The sequence below is a fragment of the Ornithodoros turicata genome, unplaced genomic scaffold (genome assembly GCF_037126465.1).
Source record: "Ornithodoros turicata isolate Travis unplaced genomic scaffold, ASM3712646v1 Chromosome34, whole genome shotgun sequence".
In the NCBI taxonomy this organism is placed as follows: Eukaryota; Metazoa; Arthropoda; class Arachnida; order Ixodida; family Argasidae; genus Ornithodoros; species Ornithodoros turicata.
Genome location: NW_026999361.1, coordinates 1470641 through 1496296, shown reverse-complemented (window position 1 = coordinate 1496296; position 25656 = coordinate 1470641). Strand labels below are relative to the sequence as shown.

At 46.0% G+C, this 25656-nt stretch overlaps 1 protein-coding gene across 4 annotated transcripts; it reads right to left on the bottom strand.

Moving 5' to 3' along the window:
- Nucleotides 1-11306: 11306 nt before the first annotated feature.
- On the bottom strand, nucleotides 11307-25480 carry LOC135373906 (uncharacterized). Of its 4 annotated transcripts, none has more exons than XM_064606958.1 (6): nucleotides 25019-25480; nucleotides 18587-19070; nucleotides 18095-18476; nucleotides 14410-14559; nucleotides 13257-14062; nucleotides 11307-11643 (listed from the first exon to the last, which is right to left on the bottom strand). In XM_064606958.1, the coding sequence occupies exons 3-6, from the start codon at nucleotides 18140-18142 to the stop codon at nucleotides 11397-11399; spliced, it is 1251 nt and encodes a 416-aa protein (XP_064463028.1). In that variant the 5' UTR covers nucleotides 18143-18476; nucleotides 18587-19070; nucleotides 25019-25480; the 3' UTR covers nucleotides 11307-11396. The 4 variants fall into 4 exon arrangements, with proteins under 4 accessions (XP_064463028.1, XP_064463029.1, XP_064463027.1 ...); XM_064606959.1 differs by lacking the exon at nucleotides 25019-25480 and having other exon boundaries at nucleotides 18095-18273; nucleotides 18353-18476; nucleotides 18587-19511; XM_064606957.1 differs by lacking the exon at nucleotides 18587-19070.
- Between the last annotated feature and the right edge of the window lie 176 nt (nucleotides 25481-25656).

The following is a 25656-nucleotide window of genomic DNA, read 5'->3' as shown; positions in this document are numbered from 1 at the left end:
ACAGACCTCAGTCGAGCACAAGAGCAAGCTGATGATCCGGGATCCTAAAAACGACGAAAGTCGCATGGATTGTCAGTGTTGCCACACGTTAAAAACATTTATCTGTAGATCCGAGTACGAAAAATCTGTAGATCGAGCTATAAATCTGTAGCCACTCAAAACTCAGTGACTCGAACGTTTTGCCTTCGAATCTGGAATGTCTGCCTGTGTCTCTAAATTAGTGGAAGAGCAAGGGCTTATTTCGTTCCACTGTCGAATACCACAACGGGAATCTATTGCTGCGGCGCACTGCCTTTACGTCTTGGAACTTTCGGTTTCGGTTTGCGATGACGCGTTTTTTGTGATTGCACGTAGGTTTGTTTGTTTGTAAGGGGGAAAAGTACGTAGGTTTTAATACTTTGACATGTGTATTAGTAGTGACTGGACACAGACTGTCGGCAACGCTACAAGGCTTCTGGACACGTTCAATTAGCAAATTAGAGCTAATTGGGACCCCCCACATTAATCAGCATCATCCAATGAGTCATCACACTAATTGGGGATCATCTAACTCGTGTCCAGACCACCCTGTGCGTTGCCAACAATCTGTGTCCATAAAAAATAAAAAATAAGTAGAAACTAAAATAAAAAGATGGAATTAGAGTGGAGAGAAACAATTTATTCGAAAATCAACGACGCCGCGGCGAAGAAACCGCCCCGCAACGTCCGAGTGACCAGCGCCCGCCATGTTCGTAGTTGGCGACGGGCAGTTGCAGAGATCGACGACAGGTGGCCAAGTAGTTGCAAGGCATCACACCAGATGGCGCCACCATCATAGCTCTATGCGAGAAAGACAGAACAAGACACTAGCGGCAGGTAGAAAATGCCAACACTGCTGAACAAGTCTAGGCATGCGAGAGAAAAGGTTTAACACACAGAAAACAGTACACATCGGGGAAAAGGCAATCGACTAGGCCTAACCACAGCGTCAAAACACTATACAGCTAACACAAGGCGGGAACCGCTAAAAGTGCGTCAACACGGAGAAAACGCTTGCTCTCCGCTAAACAAGTCTAAACATGCGAGAAAAGGTTTAACACGAGCGCGGTCAAACATCTACAAATCACTCGTTGGTCACCGCTAAACACGGGGGGGGGGGGCACGGCGAACATGCCAGAAAAGGAGCGCGGCAAATCACTCACCTTTTCCCCCGCGGCGACTGCTGATCAGCCAGGCAGAAACTGAGTGGGCCCGGGGACGGCGGAGCAACCGAGCACACGTCTGCTCTCCGCGACAGCCAGCCAGAAACTGAGCGAGCGCGGGGACTGCGTCATCAGCCCCGACGTCCCCTCCAGTCCACGATGCGGGAGTCCATCCGTCGATCGCCGCCGTCGGCGGTGAGATTAAGCTTCCCCCCTTCTGGACCAAGAATCCCCGGGCCTGGTTCTCCCTAGTTGAGGCGCGATTTGCACTTCGGCATATTTCGTCCCAACTTACCAAGTACCTCAACGTTGTGTCCGCGCTGCCCATGGAGATCGCCGACCAGGTTGATTACCTCTTGGCTTCGCCACCGCCTGACAACCCCTACGATCGGCTGAAGGAGGCTATTCTTTCCCGCACTGAATGCACCGAGCAATCCCGGCTCTGCCAACTTCTATCCGAGGAAGAACTGGGCGATCGGCGGCCAACCCAATTACTGCACCGCATGAACCAGCTCCTCGGAGACTCGGCTGATACTCAGCCCTCAATCCTGCGGGAGCTCTTCCTCCAGCGGCTCCCACAGCAAGTCCGCTTGGTACTGGCCGGATCTGACGAGATCTCCCTCGATAACCTTGCCCAGTTGGCGGACCGCATCATCGACTACTCGGCCCCCTCTGCGCCACCTTTCACACGGGCTAGAACATCGCGGCTGTTTCCCCGTCTGATCCTACGCTCCTTGCCCTACAAGCGAAAGTCAAAGAGCTTACGGACGCTGTTGCCGCTATGCGCGCAGACCTTTCTGGTCGCCCACGGTACGACGCTCTCATTCTCGTCGGCGCCGATCCCCTTCCCGCAGCCCGGCCTCCCAGGGGGATCTATGCTATTATCACCAGAAGTTTGGCGACCGTGCCCTCAAGTGCACTCAGCCGTGCTCCTGGACGGGAAACTCGGGGGCCAGTCGATAGCGGCGGCACATCCACGATTTCACCAGTGGCCTTGCTGGTGCGACCACCTTCAGCAAGATCGATCTGGTCAAGGCCTACCACCAGATCCCGGTAGCGCCCGAGGACATTCCGAATTCGTCCGAATGCCGTTCGGTCTTCGGAATGCTGCACAGACATTCCAGCGCTTTATCAACGAGGTCATACGAGGTCTTCCTTTCGTGTTTGCGTATCTGACGACCTACTCATTGCCAGCAAGTCTCCTGAGGAACACGAAGCACACCTGCGCCAGCTGTTCCAGCGCCTGCACGACAACGGCCTTGTCATCAATCCCGGCAAATGCCTTTTAGGCGTTCCGTCGTTGGAATTCCTCGGCCACAGCGTGTCGGCGGACGGCATTTCACCGCTCCCGTCCAAGGTACAAGCCGTTCAAGACTTCCCCGTGCCTTCTTCACTGCGGAAGCTCCGCGAGTTTCTCGGCCTCGTAAACTTCCATCGCCGTTTCATCCCACACTGTGCCGACCTCTTGCGGCCCTTGACCGACCTGCTTCGTACGCACACCAAGGCGAACTCCCCTCTGACTCTCTCCTCAGAAGCTTTCACTGCCTTCCCAACCATCAAGGCGGCCCTTGCTTCAGTCCCCATGCTCGTACACCCGGTGTCTTCGGCCCCTACACGCCTAATGGTGGACGCCTCATCTCATGCCGTTGGCGCCGTTCTCCAGCAGCAGCAGTCCGGCGATGATTGGGCCCCCTTGGCTTTCTTCTCTCAGCGGCTCAAGCCGTCCGAAGAGAGGTATAGCACCTTTAGCCGAGAACTCCTCGCCATCTACTACGCTGTGAGGCACTTCCAGCATTACCTCGAAGGCCGGCGGTTCTACGTTCTCACGGACCATAAACCTCTTACGTTTGTCTTCAAGTCCAACCGTGACACATACTCCCCGACCGACCTCCGTCGTCTCTCTCTCATCTCGGAGTACACCACCGACATCCGCTTCGTTCGTGGTGATCAGAACGCTCCAGCCGACGCACTGTCACGCCTCGAGGGTGCCACCTGTTCGGCTGCCTTGACCTTCGACACTCTGGCCGCCGCGCAAGCGGGAGATCCTACGCTTAGTCACATTCTCTCAGACACGACCAAGCACTCCCTACAGCTTCAGAAGGCGCCTCTACCCTTTTCGTCGTCTGACATATGGTGCGACCTCTCCGGCCCCGTCCCTACTTGCCGCCCTCCCTGCGCTTCCCTACCTTTCAATATCTTCATAACACCAGCCATCCTAGGATCCGTGCCACGCAGCGACTATTGTCATCTCGCTTTGTGTGGCCGGGAATGAACACGGACGTTCGACGGTGGACGAGGGCTTGCATCGCTTGCCAAAAGGCCAAGATCAGACGTCACGCCAAGACACCCGTTCATCCCTTGACCTTGCCTGACGCACGGTTGCAGCACCTTCATGTCGACCTCGTTGGTCCATTACCCCCGTGCCACGGTCATCGCTACCTTCTTACTATCGTGGACCGCTATACACGATGGCCTTTCCATTGGCATTGCCATACTTTCCACTGCACTCCGACTTACTTCACCGTTACAGGAATCTCCGTTTTGCACTGTGCCGCACGTGGTTGTTATAATGTAGATGATTGTCAATCCTCTAACATGAATTTTGAACTTGTGGCTTAAACGTCCTTTGTTCTCTGTGAAGGCGCAACTCATCAAAGTTTCATCCGAGATCGATGTGACGACGGAACCAATTATGCGGGTCAACTTTCACGCGTTCTAATGGTAAAGGGAATTAAGATGAACAAACTGCTACGCGTGTTTCTTGCAGTTTAAATACATGTCAATCATTTTCGGACATGTGGCTTAAACTTGCTTTATTCCCCAACTCGCCAAAACTTTCGTTCTCAGCATTGTGCAAGGCCGTAATCTCCTTACGGGTTAACTCGTTCTAGGTACTAAAATAAGAAATATGTTAAAAATACATGCGTGCTTATTGTCATATATACAGGGTACGGGACGTAAGACAGACTAAATTTTATTAAATCCGCGATTGACTTCCCGACGGGAATATATCTATTCCCGACGGGATCTACTCAATGGTGGCGGTGTATTAGTAAATAGCGCAGCAGTTAATTAACTTTCGTAATTTATCTTTGTAATTAATGAAAATACGTTGACTGCGTAATTGCAAAGATGTAGAGTACAACCCTGGAGGGTCTACCCCACAAGAACCGACACGACAGCGCCTTTTTGTGTTCTATTGAAAAATGTGCGAAAATACAAAATAATTGAGCACTGCGCGGGTTTTGCGGCCAATTTCTCCTCTCCCTGTCTCGGTGTCACCCCTTTTCAACTGATATCAGGTTGTTCCTGAAATCATGGAACAGCCCGCTTTGTCCCCAGAAGTAAGCGTGGGGGGAATTATTCAGTCTACTGTATCATAAAACATGCCGTCTTTGATCTTCTTTCCGTCATTATCTCGTTTGGTCTGCTCAACACCTTCCAAGGCAGTTCGCGATTTGATGTGACAACTGGCACGCAATAAGACTACCAATGTATTACGTCGGAGATCACAAAACTAAAATCTGCGATTCTGCTGCTCGATAAGTGTGTACGTTCTACGACGATGGGGCATTTTCGCATATTCTTTAAAGGCACAGAAAAGTACTACTGTTTCGATCCTTGCTGACTAGACCTCTCAGAGTTATGCTCTACACAGAGCCGTAGCGACGGGGGAGGGGAGGCGAGAGGGGCAGCCGCGAGAGGCCCCTGCAGGTTGGTTGGACAGGATAAAGCGGGAACGAAGAAAATTTGAATCTAAGACCTATGCAGTGCAAATGAGCGTTTTCATTTCTTTGTTTACATGGCTTCTGACGGCAGTGGGAGAGGGGGAGGGGGGATTTACCCTGCCCTGGGCGCAAACTTGCCTCGCTACGGCTCTGGCTCTACAAGTCTGGAATTGCGCGTTCAACTTGTTTTCAGGAATTGTGAAGATTCATTATAAAAGTAGTTTTTTTCTTCTTTTTTTTTACACGACCAAAGTAACGGCTGCTGAGTGTGCGTTCCAAAGCGGTTGCGTCTTGGTTTCTCACGATGACAACATTCTGGGCTGGTGGTTCAGTGATGCAGATGTCGATTCTAGCTTTCATGTTCCCTGGTTTGATCTGAGAGTTTTAAGATTACGGCAAGGCAACAGCATCGCAATTTTCATCCTGAATGGCCTATTATTAGGCACTATGACATAACATGACTAGTATGTGAAAGGTAGACCACTTTCATTGCGTCCGAACCTACTACATCGTTATAGGAGCTCATGAACAAATTATGAGTTGACCTTTCGTGCCATCTACACTTCACCCACCTTCGTTATCTTATATTCGGTTTTGCTCCATCTTTGTGCTATATTTTTGTTTTAGGAACAGCAAGCCGGCCTTCGGTCAGGCTGACCTTTCCGAAATAAACGTATATCCCCCCACCCACCGCTTTGCAGAATGCCAAGGTGTTAACATTTCAGAACAACAGCAGACAGAGCATCTTTAACCGCCATCGTTACAACAGCAAGGCGCGTGGGGTCGAAATTCTTGTTTCTGTTTTTAAATTTTATTTGTTCATCCTTAACAATGTGCTCTCGTGCGCACTCACAAGGCTTCCCATGCATTTTAATCAAACTGTCATGTCAAGTCATGCACGTCCCACGGAGACTGCGGATTAAGCATTATAGTGCTTCCGACGGGTGAGAAAACTTTTACTTGGATCCGCGTTTTTCTTTACCGCTTCTCGCATATTATAAAGTGTCTTCATATGGGACATATAACTGTCGTTGCTTGCTAGTTGAGGTCTCTTATTTCAGGTTATCAATAGCAAGCGCATAAAAGCAGCTTTAGCAGACCGTTTGTAAGGTTATCATGCTTGTCTGTGCCAATTTGCAGTTATGTAAGACTCAGAATCTTATCCACTGGCAAGCCACGTTCAGGCAAGCCACGTTATGAATGGTTTGCTAAAATTTCCTACCATGTTCACCCCATTCCACAATGAAGCGAATTAGACGCCCGCAAAAATTCCAGAAGAATGGCGAATATGTGCGGGAAACATCACGGACGTTTGCGCGACTCTACTCTTGGTGCGGTGAAAGGAAACTTTGATATGACGTCCGTTGCTCCCTACCATCTTATCACCACAGTTTGCGATTGCACCTTTCTTCCTTTTTCTCGGTTTCTCGGACTTATTTGTGCAGAGTTTACCCAACACATCCAAGATAAGGAGAAGGCCCTCGCCCTACGTCACACAGGAAGGCCCGCTGTTACTATTGTGGATGCTGCTATGAAGTTAATGAAAGAGCGAACGAGAAGAAAGCTCGATGAAGATGAAAGTCACTGAAAAAGTTAGCCAGCTGTAGGGATCGAACCCACATCTTCTGGATTACCGGTCCAGGGCTCTGTCCCTTCTATGTTGTTCCAGCCTCAGAACATCAGTTTCCCTCTGTTTCTCTCTTGTTCAAGAAAGCTCGAAGCAGATCGCAAAGTTGGAAAGGCCTCCATAGGTGACGTAAGCGCGCAGGCACGAGGCTACCTAGGAGGTGTTGGTTTACCAATCACTTTTTGTGTCGAACGTGACTCTGCTGCCACTTATAGATGTTCTGAAGATAAGCACCCTTCCGCTTGTTTGTTTGTTTATTTAGGGGGAAAGGGTGTTGAAAACCGACAAGCTTTCTTGATGGTGGCGGGAAGAGACTGTAACGCGCAAAATTTGAAATTAAGCATTGAAATGTGCTCATGATAAGGCCAAGAACAAACTGAAGTGTATGGTACAGTGATAGCGGAGTAACAAGGTACAAGTAACAAAGTGAAGTGCAGTTACTGAATTCGTCTTCGAAGCCTATAGAGTATGTTTTTTTTTTGTTTTTTTTTCATCATAAGGGTAATTTCTGAGGGTTTCCTCCGACGCTGTCACACATACACCGGCACAGTCCCCTTAGAAGTCGCCCCAGGACGCACATTTCTCATCATCGACGGCATCCCGATTTCCCACAGAGAGAACAAAAATGGATATTGACCAGCCTACACGAGTGCCGGTCATCCCGTTCCACATGCTACGAGTAGCAGCCATGAATTATGAGCACCAGTACTGCAAAGAAAGGCTTGCCAAAAGTTATCAGAGCTGATTATCACGTTTTCATTCTGCGTTAGGCAATTGCTGCTGATAGCCAGGCTCGGCGCGCGATATCTGATGTTCCCTTTCTCGTCTGCCTACGCCTCTTTCTATCTTCCTTCCTCCTCACCTCATACTTTTCTTTCAAGTTGGCTTTCCTACATGTTCTTCTGCTATCAGGCAGAACCTGCATCGAAGGAGGTGTCCCTGAATTCTGGTCATGAGTTGCTCATTGTTTCTGTCCAGACTTATTGTCAGCATTTAATTAACAGTCTGTGGACAAGTAGGAAAGTCCCACCCACAAAACGCACTCTGGTCTCTGCAAGCAGGAGAAAGTGCTCTTCACTTGTGAAGAGCACAGTTTTGTGTTGCCCATTGCGCTCCAGGAACCTCCTCCTGTTCAGTCTCACCATAGTAACCACTGAGTCCATGGTCTGCTGCAGCCTGTGGCCAGCAGTGACCTTTTTCACATTACATATGGCTTGGACAGTGTTGTACAAGAACATACCATACAATTCTAAATTGAAGAGTAAAATTTCTAATTAAAAATTCCTATCTGAAGTATATTTTTTTCTTCAAAAAGCAGTGTCAAATTCTACAATAATTTCGCATTTTGTTCCAAATTCCAATTCTAAATTGCAAATTTCAATTTCATTTGTTTTTGTATTTGATGTTAGTGTGTAATTGTGTTGCTTATATTTTATGTTGTGTGTTACTTTATGTTTATGCATGTCAAAAAGCCTGCATCTTTTGCCTGTGCTGCAGTGAAAATTAGAATGGCACACCTTGTGTCGGGCAGGCATAAACACCGCCCACAGTGCATCTATTTGAAGCCCAAAGCTATTGAAGATTTCTCTCGCTCAAAGCCTCCAAATGCTTGCTCATAGGCCTCCCGGCTGCTTCTAAGTATTAACAAGGCATTACGCATTTCTTGTTCTTGGGTTGTCAGTGTTGTCACCTAAATCTGTAGACAAATACACTGAAAATTCTCATATTACACTCTAAATTCCAATTTTAAATGGACGTGCAAAATTTCCCATTGGAATCCATATTTTATGTTTAAAATTCCAATATGCAGAGCCAAATTCTGAATTGTAAATCCTTATTGAATACAGTTATCTTTTTTTGTTAGAAATTCCATTTCTATATCAAAGTACCAAACCCCTAATTGAAAATTATACGGACAACCTAGAATAAAGACTGTTCAAACATGAGCTGGCACCAGAGGTGGGCGTTTGTCCTCACTAGCCTCGCCCTCACCTCAGTTTTCTAGGAGAAAAATTTTCCTCACCTCATCTCACCTAAAAAAAATTTGAACATTTTTCCTCACCTCAAAAATGTTTTCGAAATTTTCCTCATCTCACCTCAAAAATTTTTGAAAATGTTTCCTCACCTCACCTCTATTTTTTATTGAAAATTTTTGCTCACCTCACCTCAAAGGAATTTTTGAGACTTTTCCTCACCTCACCTCAAATTTTTTTTAAATTTTCCTCACATCACCTCCCCTTAATTTTCTAAAGATACTTGTGTATTCGATGTGAAGATTGTGTATTCGATGCGCGTTGGCTTTGAGTGACTGCCAATGTAAATGCATATACCACAAGCGTGAATGCATGCCTCAAGCGTGAAACGTGTCATTTGACCATTATAAGAAAACGGCTTAACGGAAAAATATGGGGTAAACAACTTTTTTTCTGGACATTTAGTTTGTCACCAAATAGAAATAGTTTCATCAATTTGCCATTGAAATACATTTTCGAAATTGAACTCACGAAATTGCTTAGTCAATGTAACGTTCTTTTTTTTTTTTTTTTTTTCTTGCTGAAGGATTTGGCCTAGTCAATTACAGAAAACGCTTCGTGGAACGATTGTTATACCCGTAAAAGTTGCGCGGAAATTGAGGTTCAGTTGCGGGTATGCGAATGACGCGCAAAGTCGGGCGTCAGATCAGCGGCGAGAGAGGAGGGCAGTCCCCGCCCAGATGAGAGACAGAAGCTGCGGAAAGAAGGAAAGATATCCCGTGTACACGCTGGCAAAGTTTTCATAGAGTTCCTGTTCATAAACTTTTCCTCGCCTCACCTCAAAAGATTTTCCCATAGTTTTCCTCACCTCACCTAAAGAAATTGAAAATTCCTCGCCTCACCTCAAAAATGTTTTAAAAGATTTTCCTCACCTCACCTCAAATTTTTTTAAAATATTTTCCTCCCCTCAAACATCAGAAAAATTGGTCCTCACCTCACCTCAAATTTTTTTTCACAAATTTTCCTCACCTCACCTTAAAGATCACCAGAAAAATTGTCCCTCACCTCACCTCAAATATCGTGAGGTGAGGAAACCCTCACCCTCGCACGCCCTCGTGAGGGTGCCCGCCTCTGGCTGGCACACTGATCTGGCCTATGGCGCAAAAGGGGGAGGTTCCCTTTTTTTCTTTACGGTAGATGCCTGGACGGTGCTATACAAGAGCATACTGTGGAATTACAAATAAATAATCACATTTTGCATTCTGAATTCCAATTCTAAATTCAAGTGTGCAATGTATCATTAGAATTTTGATTTTATGTTCAAAATTCCAAATTGCACAGGTAAACCCCGAATTGGAAATCCTCATTTTACATTCTAAATTCCATCCCCTAAGTGTGAAATCTAGCATTACAATTCTTATTTTATGTTTAGAATTCCAAATTGCAGAGCCAAATTCTGAAATGAACTGAAGCCCATGACATGGAATTCTTGTGTAAAAAAATTATATTTTCATATAAATAATCTTGTTCAGTGAATGTCATTCGGCTAATTAATATGAGATGTAAATATAGACCACTAGTGCGTTGTGGAATTTTAAATATTATGCAGGTGATCTTGAATTTTATTGAGATGTTGCTGTCAGAATACTCATTGGCCACCCTCTATATCTGTCCTAGTTGCTGACCATATTTCTATAATGTGGAAAGGCAGGAAGTTCATACCTATGCCACGATTCTGTTGCATCATTTGTCCATGTACCACGGTTCCCATGTTGGTTCCATGTTAACAGAGAGTACTGCCCATGCATCCATGTGTTCTCGAAGTAGGGTACAAAAGTCCTCAACCCTGGCACCTGGGGTGCACTAGCCTTCAGTAAGCCCTATGCCATGTGCACAAAAGCGACTGGCACAAATGTCAGGCTTAGTCTGTCTCACAAACACATTTATATTTTCATTTTGTGCTATTGTGTGTGTATGCTGCCGCTAGTCCAAATTGCCTGCCCATTATGAAAATGGCACCCCCTATGCCGGGCAGGCATGAACACAGCCTGCAACGCACCAGGGAACGCCTGTTCAAAGTCGCTCCCCATCCAATCCAAGGATAGTGCAAGGTCTGGATCTTGCATTTCCTGCAGAAGCTGTTGAAACACACATTGGTTCAGGCTCCTTCCCGGCATCAAGAAGAAAGTCACGATTAAGGGCTTGCCATCCTTGTTGGCACTGATAGTCAGTATTTTGTCAAAAATATGTGGACAAGTGAAGGAACGTAACTTCCACGAAAACCTTGAAAATTCTAATTTTTACATTCTACATTAAAGTGTGAAATTTATCATTCTAATTCTGATTTCATGTTCAAAATTGGAAAGCCAAATTCTTATTTGAAAATTCTCATTTTACATTCTAAATTAAAGTGTGAAATTTATCATTCTAATTCTGATTTCATGTTCAAAATTGGAAAGCCAAATCCTTAATCAAAAATCCTCATGTTACTTTCTAAATTCCAATCCTAAATTAAAGTTTGAAATTTTTCATTATAATTCTCGTTTCCTGTTCAAAATTCCAAATTGCAAAGCCAAATTCTTATTTGAAAATTCTCTTCTTGCATTCTAAATTCTAATTCTAAATTTAAGTCTGAAATTTATCATTATAATTCTGATTTCATGTTCTAAACTCCAATTTGAGAATTCTGTGAACTTGCATTTTTATACTGTGCAGTCTCTACACTTATCGTTGTGCTCCATATTAACTTTGTTTTTGCTGTGGGTGTCTCACGTCTATTTACATATCTCTATCTATCTATAGCACCAAAAATGATTGTGAGTTTAATAAAAGTTATATAGGTTACAGATGCACTATTTACATAAATATGTGTTGATGTTGTAAGCAACTACAACCCGCAGTGTCGTTGGCCTTTTCTGAGGAATGCATCCATCATAATCTCCCCTGCCTGGAGTTTTTCTTCGAGGCGGGGGATTGCGGCACCTTTCTTCTGCCATTTTTTTTTTCGTTGTCGTTGAGTGGCACCATTTGCTGCTTGAAGGAGCCCCACACATTGTGCCGATTCGATGCAGCGGAGCGCCTCCAAGCATGTATAGATGTTTGGGTGGGGTTTTCCCACCACTCTCTTGAGTTTCCTGCAATAAGCCGCAGCATGTTAGGATAGGACGGATATTGCAGTGGTGAGGGTTTTCCTCAACAGCCATAAGGTAATAAGAATGTACGGTCGGTTTATTATTATGCTTTCATTTACACTTTCATGTTGCATGATTCTACAATGATTTCGCATTTTGTTCCAAATTCCAATTTTAAATTGAAGCATCATTCTAAATTGCAAATTTCAATTTCATTTGTTTTTGTATTTTATGTTAGTGTGTAATTGCGTTGCTTATATTTTATGTTGTGTGTTACTTTATGTTTATGCATGTCAAAAGGCCTGCATCTTTTGCATGTGCTGCAGTGATTGCATGCACTATTATGCATATGCTTAGCATGTTATGGCATCCACTTTATGGTATTGGAAGTCGCCGGTGCCGCAATGCACACATAATAGTCAGACAATCAGACAATCAACATGGAGCATGCCTAGAATTCCTCGCACAGAAAGCATGGCCACAAAGCTAGGCCAGGGACATTTTCCGAAGCTTTCGAACCTCTGACATTGGCTAGTGGTGAAGGGAGACATGAGGATCAGACGGCATTTATTGCTATGGGCATGATTGCTCTTATGCTCACAATAGTTTAATAAAACATTAAAGTGGGTTACCTAATGCAGCACCATTAGCAGTATTACATTAAAATGCAATGGCACCTGTGTGACAGGCCAAAAGGACTTTGCCACAAGTTAGTCCTTCACTCTTAAAAATGAACTTCACCGCATAGCACGCTCTTAGCCAACCATCATCTCGAATGATATCGTTATCTGCCCTGATTTGTTGAAAACTGGAGTACGCCTTTTTTGTGACAGTTATGAACAGCATAAGTGTCACAAAAAGGCGTATGCCTTCCCTTTTCAACAAATCAGGGCAGATAATGACATCATTCGAGATGATGGTTGGCTAAGAGCGTGCTATGCGGTGAAGTTCATTTTTAAGAGTGAAGGACTAACTTCCCGGTACCGATTTCGAACCCGGGTACCTGGGAGGTACCCGGGTTCGAATGCCGGTGCCGGCTGTGCTGTCTGGGGTTTTTCCTGGGTTTTCCTCAGACGCTTTCAGACATATGTCGGCACAGTTCCCTTAGAAGTCGGCCCAGGACGCACATTCCCCCAGGGCGTCAGTCGTGACGTGACGTTGCCCACATACGTGAGGCCGACAACGGCAAGCCCTATCACCACCACCACCACCACCATCATCATTTTTAAGAGTGTTCCACTTTCTGCAATCAATATTGCATACTTTCTTGTGTTGAAGTCCAGCAGAAATTTTTCAAGATGCCCTGCAATTTTGTAAAATGGTATCTGCAAATGTAAATGCAATTTTGTAAAATGCGGCCTTGACATGATATTTTTTGTCCAAAATTTTGTACAAAAAATGTTTGCATACAAATAATCTTGATCAATTGATGTCATTAATGTCATATGAAATGTAAATACCAACAACTGATGTGTTGTGGAATTTTAAATATTATGCAGGTGATCTCGAATTTTAATCTCGAGCTGCTGCTTTCAGAATTCTCGTTGGGCACTGTCTTTATCTGTCCTAACTGCTGTCCACATTTCTATAATGTGGAAAGGGCAAGAAGTTCATACCTGTGCCACGATTCCGTCGCATTATTGGTCCGCGCACCACGGTTCCCATGTTGGTTCCATATCGGTGGAGGGTACTGGCCGTCCATCCATGTATTTTGAAAATAAGCTACAAATGCCCCCATCCCAAGCACCTGGGGAGCAGTAGCCTTGAGTAGGCCCCATGCCATGCGCACAAATGCCAGGCTTACAGTCTTTCTCACAAATACACGCAGATTTTCATTTTGTGTGTATGTCGCTGCTAGCCCACAAGCCTGCACGTTGCGCCATACAGCCTGCCCATAGTGAAAATGGCACCCCCTATGACGGGCAGACATGAACACAGCCTGCAACGCACCAATGAGCGCTTGCTCAAAGTCGCTCCTCGTCAGGTCCAAGGATAATGCAAGGTCTTGATCTTGCATTTCCTGCAAAAGCCGTTGAAACGCACGTTCGTAGATGTCCCGGCTCCTTCCCGGCATCAAGAAGAAAGCCACAATTAGGTGCTTGCCATCCTTGTCCACACTAATAGTCAATATTTGACCAAAAATATGTGGACAGGTGAAGAACGTGCCATTCACGAAAACCTCATGGCTCTCCGCAAGCAGAAGAAGGTGCTCTTCAGTGGAGAAGCACAACGTACATTGGCCATTGTTCTCCTCACTGAAGAGCAGAAACCTCCTCCCATTCACAGTCTCACTGTAGTGACCACTCAGCTGAAGATCTGCAGCAGTTTGTGGCAAGGGTGGCTGGTTCCTCCTCTTTTCACGGTAGATTATACCCTGTATGGTGTTGTAGGAGGACAGACTCTGGAGTACGTCATCACCAACCTGCAAGTGAAGGGCACACGTCACAACACCAAGATAGTTCCACTTGCATATTTCTGTATGTCATGGTAGCATTTTTTGCTTCACCATTCTTTGTTGTTCTCTGCCTCTATTCTGTCTTTGTGTGCAGATGAATGTAATTTTTGTAGTATTATTTGTAGGTATTTCAGGTATTGTTGTGTGGTTATTGTTTTTGTGGTATGTCCGTGTGTACTTACTGTATTTCTAGTGGTCACGTTTTGTTCGTGTTGGTATCTGCAATTGTTGCTGTTGTAGTGGAATTTTGCATCACAGAAGATGTGTGACGCATGAATTTTTTGTCACTTTTTGTGATGCTGTGGAAATGCTACGTGTGCTCTGTCCAGGGATACAAGCTCCTGCTCGTAAATGTCAGGGGCAGGCAGGTGAGGCTCCTCCCATGCTCGGTCTTTCAGCCCGCAGCCTCGCCCGCAGCCTGTCTTCCTTTGCACAGGCAACGGCAGGAGCATGGTTGTGATCTCCTAGAAGATAAAAATTCATGGCATGAGAAGTGTTGCTCTAGTATGTGTTTAACTGACTTTCAGCTCAAGATATACCATATTTTCTGGTGTATAATGTGCATGTTATACACATTGAGAGAAAGAGTTGCAAAGAGGCAATGTGTTTTCTACTAGTGCGTGCTACACAGGGTGTTCCTTCTTTATTTGTTAGATTTTTTATAGAAAGCTATGACATCAGCAGAGATGCCGCGATTCAGTTTCACATCAAGGCTGATGTCCTCTGGAAGACAGTATGTACAGCTTGGGGCAAAAGTTTACGGAACACCCGAGCAGCGTACTCTTTCTTCGGTGCCACACCCCAGCCGCTGCCGGAGGCGGGTGGGTTCACTGTTTCGGAGGGATGGAAGGGTGCGGTGTTAGCTTCACACAGTGGTACCTTCCACTTCCCTGGCACACCCAAACGACACCAGAACATCCACTGTGCATCGCTAACAGTGCACCCTTCCAGCCCTCCGAAACAGTGAACTCACAGGGTTTCGGAGGCCGCTAGGGTGTCGCACTGAAGAAAAAGTACACCGTTATTGTGTTCTGTAAACTTTTGTCCCAACTTGTAACTAGTGAATAACTAATGACCTAAAATTTCCTCATTAGCTCTTCATTTAGGGGACTTGGGATAAAAGCGATCTTTCAGAGTGAGAGAGAATACTCAATGAAAATCGTTCCACCTGGGCGATTCCACGCGAAATGATCCAGCCGACCTGCTCAGCCCCCACAAAACGATCCCGTATTTTTACGTAAATTTTTTTCGCAGTCCCTAACAGTGCAAAACGACACACCACGAAACATTTCTTCCCAAATCTCAACGTGGCGAGTGCTAGACACAAGCAAAGTTCACAGCACTGGCGAAAACCGTGCCTGGCGTGAACGGCAGGTGCGGCTCATAGAAAGTACCTAGAACTGTGCGGTTTTCCTTTGCGTATAGAGGAAACTATGCTCTACACAGCATCCAAATCCCAGTTGTCGTTCTGTAATCAGTGCAGGTATAGAAAGGCCGGAAGTCTCGCAACTTTCCTCCTACTTCGCGATTTTTTTGTGGAAAATCAAACCATTAAATTTTAATGAATATTTTTTTTCCTGCCAAGGCCCCAAGGAATACTTCAACAAGAAAAATCGCCAGACACGTAACTTTCATAGTCATTGCAGGAAAAAAAGAGGAAGTATGTGATTTTTCCCAAATTCGCTACAATCGAGCGTAAAACATGCAATGAATAGGTCGGAGGAGAAGCCTGAAACCAAAGCAGTTTTATAGAACGAACCTTCCTCTCCAACATATTAAAAAATCTCGAGGGTGTTTTTTCGTATACAGGAGATTTTTTTTTTTTTTTTTTTTTTTGTAGTAGAGGGTATTACGACCACAGTGACCCACGTTGCATTCATCCAGTGGGGTGCTATATTTGTTTCTTGGGCTCCTGTTTTAATTCTTTGTATCTTCAATTTTTCTCTGGTCTGGTTGGGTTTTAATGAGCAAGCAATATGCTGTGGCACAGACTTCTACAAGGTTACCATAGTCTTTGCTACTGTCATAACACGCGCATTGCAATCCTGGGTGGTTAAGTTTATGGCATTGTTTCCGGTGTGCACGGTGCCGGCAACGGAGATTGGGGATTAGCGGTGATGGGCAGGTCTAAGTAACACTTTTTGTTGTGTGAGCTAAAGCCCTGCGCAAATGAGCTTTTTGACATTCGCATCCTATCCGAAAAATCTGTGTCTCCCACGACACGCAGCAATAGTTCAGTTTCTATGCTAGATATATCAGGTCAATTTTCCAGGAAATAAACGTTATTTCCCGTCAGCACAAACAGAAAAAAAAAAAAAAGGGGGGGCCAACAAAAAAAGCTGTCACCAAGCTTCATCCACACAGGCGACTTCCTCTCTTTCGTTCTGACAGTGAAAACCCCGGAGCGGCATAGCTTTTGTAGCGAGGACAGGTCCTGAGCGTCCATGATGCTACCAAAGGATACACGACAGCAAGTACAGATTTAGCTTCCACGAAATAGTATACGGCACCAAGCACAGCAACACATTTTGCACCAAGCGTGATAAGTAGAGTTTATTGCATGTGAAACGCAAGATCGGCGCTGAACGCACACCTCGACTCGAGACGCCTGAGATCTCTCTCAGATGCGCGAGCGCCTTTCATACACCTTGTACTCTATGTTCTGTACCTAGTGTGAAGCAAACTCATGGCGCAATCTCGCGGTTTATCCGAGTCTGACCCGCTCCTGATCCGGCGCCATCCGCGTCCGATCTGCAGATCACAACAAGCGTCCATATTTCATCCGAACCCAGAAGTTTCTTGCAGATATCCGTTTCCAGCACTGCCATGTAAATGACTTTTTTGCACGTTCGTCTTTTCCTCTAGCGTTATAATTTGTTAGACACTTCGTGGTTAATATTTTTTTCTGAATTGTTCAGCATTTAAATGTGACAGTTAAAGGGAACTTTCATCAGCTGAACATGCATCTACGCGCCTATAATATTCATACTGGTGAATTGGAACTCCACAGCACTCAACTGGAGTGATGTTCCTTTGCTCCGGGTGGTTGTCATATGGATGCTACCCACCTCATCCTCTGGTTCCGTGATCATGTCATGTCTGATGTCTAGTGTTTAGCTCATAATGCATTTTTTTGTATATTTTCATGAGCTTGCGACCGTGTGTGCTTGGAGAGGTACTGTATTCGACACGGTTGTCTGAAATCTGCGAGCGCGTGTGAGGCTGGTGTAGCGAACAGAGGTCGTCAGTTAGTACTGCCTTCGCCTCAGTTCCGTGACTAGTAGGGCCCCCTAGCGGTGACTACACTGTGACAATGCCACCAGACGTGAGAGATGGTCTGATCATGTTGCGTCGTCTGCAAGCTTTTCCTCGTGTGCTCTGTTCAGGAGACTCAGTAGATAAGGAATAATGACTTGTCCGTGTGTTCTTTCCATTCGTTATGTAATATGCAACTTGCTGCATTGCGGTGGCTGTTCTCGCAAGAAGTGAAAGTGCAAAGTAATATTGTTATGAGCGTTTTATGATCGCGGGGCTTGCTTTCTGATCTCGCCCTGACTTAGGCAGGTGGAAGAGTTTGGGCTGAACGCCTTCATCTGCCCAGATTTTAATACCATAAAATTGCCTCGAGGGGAGTACTAGAGGGGGAGTACTGTAGCGACAATCTCTTCTCATGCTCGCAGTAATGTTTTATTTCTCAATTCTCGTGAACATAACTCGTCACCAAATAAGGCACCAAGAAAGAAATAAAAGATGTGGATTTCATTCATGCCTCAATCCGTGGCTTTCCGTAAACGAAAATGACCATGCCAGCCAATAATACTGTCATGCGGTGGCTTTAGTAGCGTGTAGGAGCACCCTTGCTTTCAACCACTGCTCTCACCCTCCTCGGTAGTGAGCTGTATAAATTGGAAACTAAAGCACTGAAACTGCACTGGAAAGCATTGGAAACTAAACGTGGCACAATGCGTTCCACTCATTCTGCACAGCTCGCCACAATACCTCTGAGCTCCGCAGGGGCTGCCTTCTAGCTGACATTCTTGCTTTCATGATGCCCCACAGGCTTTCGATTACTGTATATTGATATCCGGGCTATGGGCAGGCCATTCCATCTGACGAATGCTGAGGTCTTCTAGTTCTGTCTTGGTCATGCCTCACATGTACACCAGGCTTCGATCATGCTGAAAAATGTAGCAGCCATCGGGAAAAGGGCCGTCCAGCGCGTAGGGGACAAGATGGCTTCGAATGATCTCAACATACGCGCGCGACGTAAACCTTCCAGTAATCCTCACAAGAGGTCGAAGGCCATGTGCTGAAACACAGCCCCAGACAAACGGATCCTCGACCGCTCTGAAGAACGAGGTGCACATAGCGGGGAATGAACCTGCATAAAGATAACATTTGACATCAGTGGCTGAATGGGTACGAATGGGTGTCGGAAAGTACTCACTACGGGTTTAAAGAACAATAGCACATGTATCATAGTAGGGATACCTTGTCCGCGGCGGACGCCAAACATGACGGGTCTTGTGCCAGCGTGTGCTAAACATCGCCTCATCAGAGAAGATAACGTTGGCCCAGTTGTTTATGTTCCAGTCTAAGTGATCATTTGCGAACTCCAGGCACTCCTGTGAGTGAGCTTCAGAAAATAACGGTTTCTGTACAGCGACCAGACTTTCCAGGCCCCTCTCTCTGAGCTGCCGCTGAATGGTCCACGCGGATGCTGCCACTACCGTTTCCCGTTTGATATCGACTGACGTCTTGAACGAGTCGTCGCTGCACTTCTCCAGTATGCTCTGAATTTCTTGAGCAGCAGTGGCCTTAGGTGGTCGTATCCTTTCTCCTTCCCTCCCTCCGGTATGCGTTTATGACTCTATTAACAGTAGCCACCGAGCAGCCAATGTTTTGGGCGATCTCTTTTTGTGGCACCTCAGCGCGGCACATGCCTATGATCTGGCATCGTGTCTGCTCCGGGATTCTGCGAACCATTTTTAGTTAAAAAATATCAGACCTGTCACTTTAGTATGGTATCGGAGTATTTCGTCATCAGGAGAGAAACCAATAGCAACTCTTTGAGCACACAAACAAAGGAAAAACTTGATAAGAATGAGATATTAAAAGGGACTGTGATGAAACGTCCAGATATCTAGAGAAGATTAAAGAGCTGGACCTGTGGTGCAGGCAGTCCCCTTCCTCATCCTCAGGGCTGTGTTCACATCTTCTGTTTTGATTCTTATTTCTGCGAAGACACGAATAAGATACCGTGCTTTCTTTATTTCTTGGTGCCTTATTTAGTTACGACTCGAGTCATGCTGATGAGAATTGAGAAATAAAAGATTACTGCGAGCATGAGAAGAGATTGTGAGGCAGTTCGATGGTATTAAAATCTCAGCAGATGAACGTGTTCAACCCAAACAATTCCACCTGCCTAAGCCAGGGCGACATCAGAAAGCAAGCCCCGTGATCATAAAACGCTCATAACAATATTACTTTTCACTTTCACTTCTTGCGAGAACAGCCACCGCAATGCAGCAAGTAGCATATTACATAACGAATGGAAAGAACACACGGACAAGTCATTATTCCTTATCTACTCAGTCTCCTGAACAGAGCGCATGAGGAAAAGCTTGTAGACGACGCAACATTATCAGACCATCTCTCCTGTCTGGTGGCGCTGTCGCAGTGTAGTCACCGCTAGGGTGCCCTACTAGTCACGGAACTGAGGCGAAGGCAGTACTAACTGACGACCTCGGTTTGCTACACCAGCCTGACACGTGCTTGCAGATTTCAGACAACCGTGTCGCATACAGTACCCTGGCAAACACCTACACAAGGGTCATCAAAGTCTTCCATGAAGGTGATGTTGCCGAGACAATACCACCTTCCTTGCGCTATGTGGACAGTTCTTCGAATTCTTTTCAGAGCATCAAGGTTCTTTTATCTCCTGTCGGTTATTTGGATGCTTTTACGCAGAGCTATAAAAACTAGAACACCAAACAACATGTCAGCATGCGCACCTTAATGCTGATGCAGTTCTTCCTTATATTCACACGAAGAAAATCAGTTCTGATAGCTTTCCTTTCGAGGGTACATGTATTCAGGCTTCATTGTAGTTTTGAAAACTAGCAAAAAGTTGGGGCAACTAGCAAATAACACCTGGGGCCCTATCCTGGTCAAAGTAATCGACCTCGATTACTTTAAATCTCTTCTGTTATTGGCGCACAATCGAAAAAGGTGTGAATATTAAAAGTGGTTGACACCTTTTATCAACCAATGGCCCAACATGTTATCTTGGAAAGCGACCCGCCTTATCGGTGTTTCCTCCTGAGAATCCGAATGCCACACCTATGATCTGCCCGCCCTGCCTTGTTGCTTCGGTTCTTTGGTGTCGGAAACGAAAAACTCTACCGGCGTAAAACTGAATTTCGTGGAAAATCCGCGGAAAAGCACGCTCGTAATTTCCTTCTTTGCTGTTTGTCATGTTTCATGACGTACAGGTGTGCAAGACGGCGATGTTTGTGTGACACCGTGATTGTACTTGGCATTTATAATCAGGATCAGGCTCGCCTAGTCCCCTTAGAATCAGGGCGGAAGTAGCTTCACAGGCGACGTTAAAAGAAGAAGAAAAAAACACAGAGTCCAGGGGTGTAGCGACGCTAGCTGTGAGTTCAGGTTCAGGCTACGATGTAGGTCGTCCGACGGGGGGCACCACGGGCGGCTTAGATCCCGGATTGGCTGGAGGTGGCCTGTCTGTTGGCTGAGGTTGGCTGGGTTGCTGGTCTCCGGCTTTCGGCGGGGGGAGGGCCGTGCGGAGGATCCTGTCGAGGTCTTTTTCGCCCTGTCCCACCTGAGGAGGAGTCGCTTAGTGTCAGATACGGAAGTAATGCCCTCGTCGCTGTTGGGTGTCTCGAAGCCTAGGATAGACGCGATGGTTTGCGAAGATCTTGTTTCATGGAGGGCTGGGCACGAACGTAGTACATGGTCGATGTTCTCGTCTTCTCCTGTGTCGCAGAGGGTGCATACCGCGCTATCTCTTGCGAAGAGCTCGTAGTGTCTTTTCCTAGTTAGGAGGGAGCAAGTGCGCGCTTGGAACAGAAGGCCGCTTGCTTTATCCCCTTCGTAGAAATTTTCCGGTGATGATGCCGTCTTGTTTTGGGAGTAGATGCTCATGCTTTCTTTTTCTTGACGTCGCAGAGCGCCATAGTTCTTCTTCGACCTGATTTAATTCTCTCCTAGTTGTGTTAATCCACTCCCGCAGGTTCTTGGCTTTATGTCTGTTGGTATTTTTGCTATATATCGTATTTTCCGGACTCTAACGCGCACTTTTAAAAAAAAAAAAAATCGGCCTACAATTGCGTGCACGTTAGAATCGAGTGCAAGCAATTCACGAAGAGCGAACTTCGAAAACGCAACACACGCAGGAGGCGCCATAAGCGTCTGGAAGCCCGTAGCATGCGTAGTCCCTACTGGCCCGGTCCGTACCACGTGGTGTATCTTGAACAGCCTAAAACCACGTCGCTGCGTTCATCAACGCAGTACTGCTGATAGCACTGATAGTGCATAGCCGGGTCATTCTCGCAACGCTAATCTGAATCTTAACCAATGAAGCAAAAGTGTATTCACTACGAGGCTTCTTTCAAGCGAAGGGTGATTGCCTATGCGCAAACAGAGGGCAACCGTGCAGCATCAAGGAGATTTTCTGTGCCGGAGACCCACGTCACGCGACTGGAGAAAACAGAAAGTGCAGATTCTGGCTTCGAAGTCGACGCACAAAGGATACAGTGGACCGAAGCATGGTAGGTACCCCCATGTGGAGGACCTTCTTGTCCCTTTCATAAAAGATTTGCGAGCACGACATTTGCTAGTGACGTCAGAAATCATAAAGGTGAAGGCCCTGGAATTCGCAAGAGCTGCGGGCATCCCACATTCAGAGTTCAAAGGCAGCAGGAGCTGGATAACAAGGTGAACATGAAGAGAGCAGGATTCTCAAAACGACGCCGGACCACGATCTCACAGAAGCTGCCAGAGGAGTATGAGGAGAAATTGGTTGCTTTTCAGCACTACATAATCAACGTCCGCCGTACCCACTGCCATTTGGTTGGCCAGATCGGAAATGCGGATCAGACCCCGATTTTTTTTTACTTCCCATCAAATTATACAGTCGAAGAGAAAGGTGTGAAGCGGGTCGCCATTACTTCTACGGCAAACGAGAAGAATCGCGTCACGGCTATGCTGTGTTGTACTGCCGACGGCTTCCACCGTACCTGATTTTTCGCAGAAAAACTTTGCCAAAGAACGAGTCCTTCCCGCCTGATAGTGAGAGTGAATGAAAAAGGGTGGATGGACACTGATCTGATGAGTGACTGGGTGGATGTTGTGTGGCGGAAGCGACCCGATGCTAACATGGGCCTCCGCTCCATGCTGGTGCTCGACTCATTCCGCTGTCACGTTTCGAAACGCCTAAAAGAGAAGTTGCATGCGTGCAATACCAACCTTGTGATCATTCCGGGCGGGATGACTTCTCAACTACAACCACTGGATGTGTGTCTTAGCAAGCCACTGAAGGACAATATCCGGGCAGCGTATAGCAACTGGCTGATCGATGGGGATCACGTCATGACACCCGGAGGAAGGATGAAGCGCGCTTAGCTTCAAAATGTATCGTCATGGATTAATGATGCGTGGAGAAGCCTTCCCCAGACAATGGTTCAGAACGCATTTAAAAAATGTGGTATCTCAAACGCGCTTGACGGGACGGAGGACGATTGTCTGTGGACTGTGAGCAGCGACAAAGAAACTTGTGACGACGATAGCGATGCTAAATAAACGCTTGTTCATTGTTTGTTTCAATGTTTGACAGGCGTGCATTTTCAACTTTTTTTGCGGCTAAGTCGTAAAAATCACGTGCGCGTTAGATTCGGGGGCACGCTAGAATCCAGAAAATACGGTATGCGATCTATTTGGCTCATCCGCTTGATCCACTTCGTCCGGGTGCCCCTGTAGCAGAGGTGGTGGAAGATATGTGTAATTACCGTATTTACTCGCGTAATTTGCGCCATCGCATAATTTGCGCACCCCCACTTTTTCACTAAAAAAGTTGTGAAAATAAAAACCCGCATAATTTGCGCACTCCTACTTTCGTGTGCAACAGACGTCGTTCCCCCCGTGACGCTCTCGCGTCACGGGGCGCATGCTGCTCCTTCTTTCGAAAAAAGAGGAGATCCTCACCACGAATTCCCTACATCATGTTGCGTAATGCAAGCAATGACTCTTCCTTGGTGGAGGAGATAGATCAAAGGGATTACCCGCTATGGAATCTTATCTCTGTTTTGACCTTTTATCCCCTCACTACAATAAACCGCGAAGCTGTGTGACATCGCGCTGGCTTAGGAAAGAACGACCAGAACACGTGAAGGGAACATATCAGGAAAACTTCTGGCGGCAACATACGCGTCAGCATTCCGCAAGCTGGCTTCACCTAACGCATGCGTGCTTTAGGAGAAGCTCGCTTTAGAAAAAGCGTAGAAAGCACGTGATGGGCCTTTTTGAATCATCTCGCAAATTTTTACAGCATTGGCCAAAAACGAAGAGAGAAAATCCTTACGACCGACTTCTTTCACTGACAGTTATAGAAAATGAACAGTCACTGTCTATTTTCTTGCATAAATTTTTATTATGGTGTAATTTTTTAATACGAATTTCGGATGATACGAATGTCTTCCGCTACCCAGTGAGATTCCTATCACCGAGATTGTACTGTATTATTCACTTAAAGGACCATCTTTTAACAGATTTTGCACATGTTTCAAGTCGGCTTGTTAATGCCTCGCGTAATTTGCGCACCCCCAACCTTCGCGTCATTTTTTGGTAAAAAAAGTGCGCAAATTATGCGAGTAAATACGGTAGTGTATTGTCAGGGTTGTGAATAAGTCGTCTGAGGTATCTGGTCTTCGTTCTCGATTCTCTGAAGGAATAGGTCGACCACGCCATTTCTCCTTGTATCGCTGGGTTCGGAGTTGCGAATGATCCTTGGAGGATCCATCTCCTGATCTCCCGCTGTTGTCGATCGAGTTGGTCTATGGTTTGTTTGCTAAGGCAGATGGCGTCTGTTGCGTATGTGGCGGCTGGGACAGCGTACGTTTTCCACAGCATTCTGTCGATTTCGTATGGTTGGAAGGGGGATTCAATTTGTCTTCCTTCTGACCGAGTGCCGAGACATGTGCCATGTTTGTCCCTTCTTGTTAGTTTGTTAGTTCGTAACTAACTAACTAACCTTTTCAGTGACTTTCATCTTTCATCGTTAAAATTTCTTAGGCAATTTGAGGCTTTGTATGTATTTGTCCCTTCTATATTGTTCCAGCCTCAGACATCAGTTCTCTCTCGTTAATCTTTTACATCACTGTTACGTCAAAATGACGTAGGGTCACAGTCCTAGATTAGGGCCGAGAGGCTGCGAAGGAAAACTAGGTAATTAATAATTGGGTGTTTACGTCGCGAGACAACTGAGATCATGAGCGACGCCACAGCGGTCGGTCTGTGGATTCCTTTTGCCCACCTGAGGGTTCTTTAAAGTGCGATGAAAGCTCATCACACGGCACCCCGTATTTAACGTCCCTCGCGGAAGACGGCGTGTCGAAGCAATTTGTACCCTGCCACCATGTTGCTGGCGTCCTCGGCCGGGGTCGAACCCGCCATCTCGGGATCAGAAGGCGAACACGCTACCGACTGAGCCACCGAGGCCGGTCGGAAAACTAGGTATAAATTTCAATTGAAACGGGCGGGATCTAAGTGCGGAGTATTTCGTGGCAGCCCCGAGGCCGATAGAGGTCGATTAGTTTTGACGAGGATAGGGCCCCTGTTTAATTATATCGACAACATTTAATTATATCGACATGGCAATGTCACACGGCTGGATATAGAACTTACCATTTTCTGAAGATGAAGCCTCGTTTTTCACACTTGCTTGTGCACGGTGTCTGTGTCCTGTTCCTTGAGGTTGTTCTGTTCCGGGTGCTTATCCGCAATTCTTGTTCGTCCCAGACGATCCTGGACCAGTATGTTAGCATCGAACAAAAGATCTCGTCAATAATAATAACAAGGAGTATGTAGATTTACACTTTGAAAGCGATCTAAACAAAAAAACCGTGCCGGGAAACAAACAAAGGACGACACAACACACAGCACAGCGCACATGTAAATTTACGCGCGTCACGTCAGTCAGTCAACAGTGAAGATTCCCATGTTATCTCCATTGAGAGAGCCCCACGTTGCTTTTACCTCGAAGTGAACAGTAAAGGCTCCTTCTAAGTGACACTTGAAGCTACTTTGCCATTACTAGAAGCGTACTAGAAGCTTCGAAGTTTCTACCGATCATGTTTACATGCTTACTTACCGCCATTGAAGAAAGGAGGAAAGAGTGGTGTCGATGTTATGGTTGATATGGCCGATATCGTTGCATGAGTAAAAAAGGGATGAAATATAATGATACGCCTGAGAACAATAAAATTTCTGTTCTGTATCTTGAAGAATTTAATTCCCGATATCATTTAACTCGTGTTAATTTT